Source organism: Empidonax traillii, unplaced genomic scaffold (assembly GCF_003031625.1).
Source record: "Empidonax traillii isolate 1590-97213 ecotype Southwest subspecies unplaced genomic scaffold, ASM303162v1 scaffold931:size327931, whole genome shotgun sequence".
Taxonomy (NCBI): domain Eukaryota; kingdom Metazoa; phylum Chordata; class Aves; order Passeriformes; family Tyrannidae; genus Empidonax; species Empidonax traillii.
In genome coordinates, this window is record NW_020956124.1 from 183,006 (window position 1) to 185,323 (window position 2,318).

Below are 2,318 nucleotides of genomic sequence, written 5' to 3' on the forward strand. Positions count from 1 at the left end.
ATGCAGGCTTGCCAGGGAGAAGGATGAAGAAGAGTCTTAGATACAGCCGTTGCTCTTCACTTGCAGAAATGGGAGTGAAGTATTCTCGTTCTTCAGTGTAAAGTTAAATGTCTGTAACTTCACTTCTGATTCTTTAATGTGGTATATATTTCACTACTGAAGAGCAATAAAGCAGGCAGTGTTTAACAGCCTCAAGGACTACTGGCTTCTGACACTTAATCCAGAGAATGGTGAAATGGTTTCTAGTTCCTGCTTAGTGTCCTGCCACCCAGCCCATGGCAGGGAATTCAGAAGCCAGACAGGTTTGCAACTAACAACAGAAGTTTATGCACAGTATGAAGATGTTATTTCTGACCTGGAAGCAAAGCTTAAATAAATACAGTCTAGTGAATGTGTGAGGCTTGAAATGCTATGTTCTTTTCAGGTTTTTTTTCAACTTTTGTTCTCTTCATGGGTTTTGGAGGTAAATACTAACCTCTGAACATACCTCTAATTGCTTTGTCACCATTTTTGTTGTCATCTTTGAAGATGCCGGGGTTTTTTAAAGGCTGCTGCATATTAGTGTGATCTGTGCAAAGGTTGCCTTCCTGGAAGGACTTGAACATGAGCTATGAATGTTCTCCTTGAATGCTATTTCAATTTGTTCATTTCAGACTTAGTTGCAGACTTCTGTCACTGAGAGAAGAACCTGTTCTTCCTTTCCTCTGACCTTGGTTTGCTTAAACATTTCAGCGAAATTTAGAGTTAATTTTTCTTAACAGAAGCTGCATTCCCTTTTGCTTGCAGTGTGATCCAAATCTTCAAGTCTTCAACGTGTTTATTGACAACCTCGACTTGCGTCTTCCTCGAATAGCACTGTTTTCTACCCGAACCATCAAGGCTGGAGAAGAGTTGACCTTTGACTACCAGATGAAAGGTCTGCACATTTTAACAGGGTTGTTTTGGGAGGCTGGGTGCTGGTGGGTTTTGCTGCAGCCTGACTGATGGTAGCGTTTCAAACGTCATAGCATTTCAGCTCAGGCACTGCCCTCCCTAATGCATCTCTGGATTTCAGAACTGTCATTGCTCGTGACATGTTGTGCAGAGAAGATCACAAACAGAAGCTTTTGCCTTCACCTCTAATGCATTGCCTCCCTCAGCACTCCTAGCTCACAGCAGGGATTGTGGTTGGATTGTCTGATGAGGCAAATGATTTTGAAGTTTTGTCCCAGGAATGCTCAAAGGAATGGCCAGGCTACCATTAAATAAAGCTTCCCTTTATGGAAATAGGCACTTCAGATAAACTACTTTCCAAGTAATCTGTGAGTGATAGTTGCTAAGGCATTTGTAACAGCTCAGCCGTGTAAGGCACCACAGGTTTATCTCTGGATTCTGGTGTCTGAAGGCCTCAGTTTTGGATGTAGGTCCTGTGGAACAGATGATGTGGCTATCCTGGTTTTAGCTGGGATAGAGTTAATTTCTTCTTAGTAGCTGGTACAGTGCTGTGTTTCGGATTGTGCATGAGATAAGACACTGATGTTTTGTTTGTTGCTAAGAAAGCTGGGAGGAAGCACAGACAGGTGACCTGAACTGGCCAAAGGGATATTCTGTGCCATGGAATGTCACACCCAGTATGGATACTGGGGAGTTGCCCAGAAGGGGCTGATCAGGGTTCAGGGATGAGGTTTGGATGAGGTGGTGAGCAATTGTGGTGCATCACTTCTGTTTGTATTTTTCTGTTTGCTATCACTTTTAGTACTGCTATTATAATATTTTGTTTCCATTATTAAAAGGTCCTTATCTCAACCTACAAGTTCTACTCTTGATTCTCCTCCCTGTTCCACTGGGGTGGAGGTGGGAGTGGGAGTGAGCGAGTGATGTTTCACTGCCAGCTGGGCTTAAACCCGGGCACTGCCAAATTGATCTGGAATCCTTAAAACTACTCCTCTATGTGGTGTCTGTGACACTGACAGCCAAGGCTGGCTGCACTCTCAGCTGATCCTTGTGGATACAGACATGAGGGAACAAGGCTTGAGTTTGCTGAGTTTTGGATTCTGATGTATGTTCTGGATGTTGTACAACAGTGGTAACGAGGGTGTTGGTAGAGTTTGAGGAGAGCTTCACACCCTTTGATCTGAGGTGTTAGAAGGTCTAGCAAGTTCGGGGGGAGAACCTGCTGGAAGACCTCCGAGGCACATTCTGCATTGGGAGACGGGCACACACACACACAATATGTGACCCACAAAATGGCAGTTTATTACTCAAGAAGACAGCTTATATACAGGGAAATACAGAAGGTTCTGGTGAAAGGGTGGGTTCTTGCCAGGGACAACGAATCC

At 44.0% G+C, this 2,318-nt stretch overlaps 1 protein-coding gene across 2 annotated transcripts in view; it reads left to right on the forward strand.

Annotated features, from left to right (window-relative positions):
• SUV39H2 (suppressor of variegation 3-9 homolog 2) overlaps positions 1-1,520 on the forward strand; it is a 6,597-nt gene extending 5,077 nt beyond the window's left edge. Inside the window, exons 5-6 of one of the 2 annotated variants that reach the window (XM_027903086.1) lie at positions 787-1,020; positions 1,065-1,520. In XM_027903086.1, coding sequence (XP_027758887.1) covers positions 787-984 — 198 coding nt within the window. In that variant the 3' untranslated portion in view covers positions 985-1,020; positions 1,065-1,520. Of the gene's footprint in view, positions 1-786 lie in introns of both variants that reach the window. The other variant, XM_027903085.1, reaches the window with a different exon arrangement.
• The last annotated feature ends 798 nt before the right edge of the window (positions 1,521-2,318 follow it).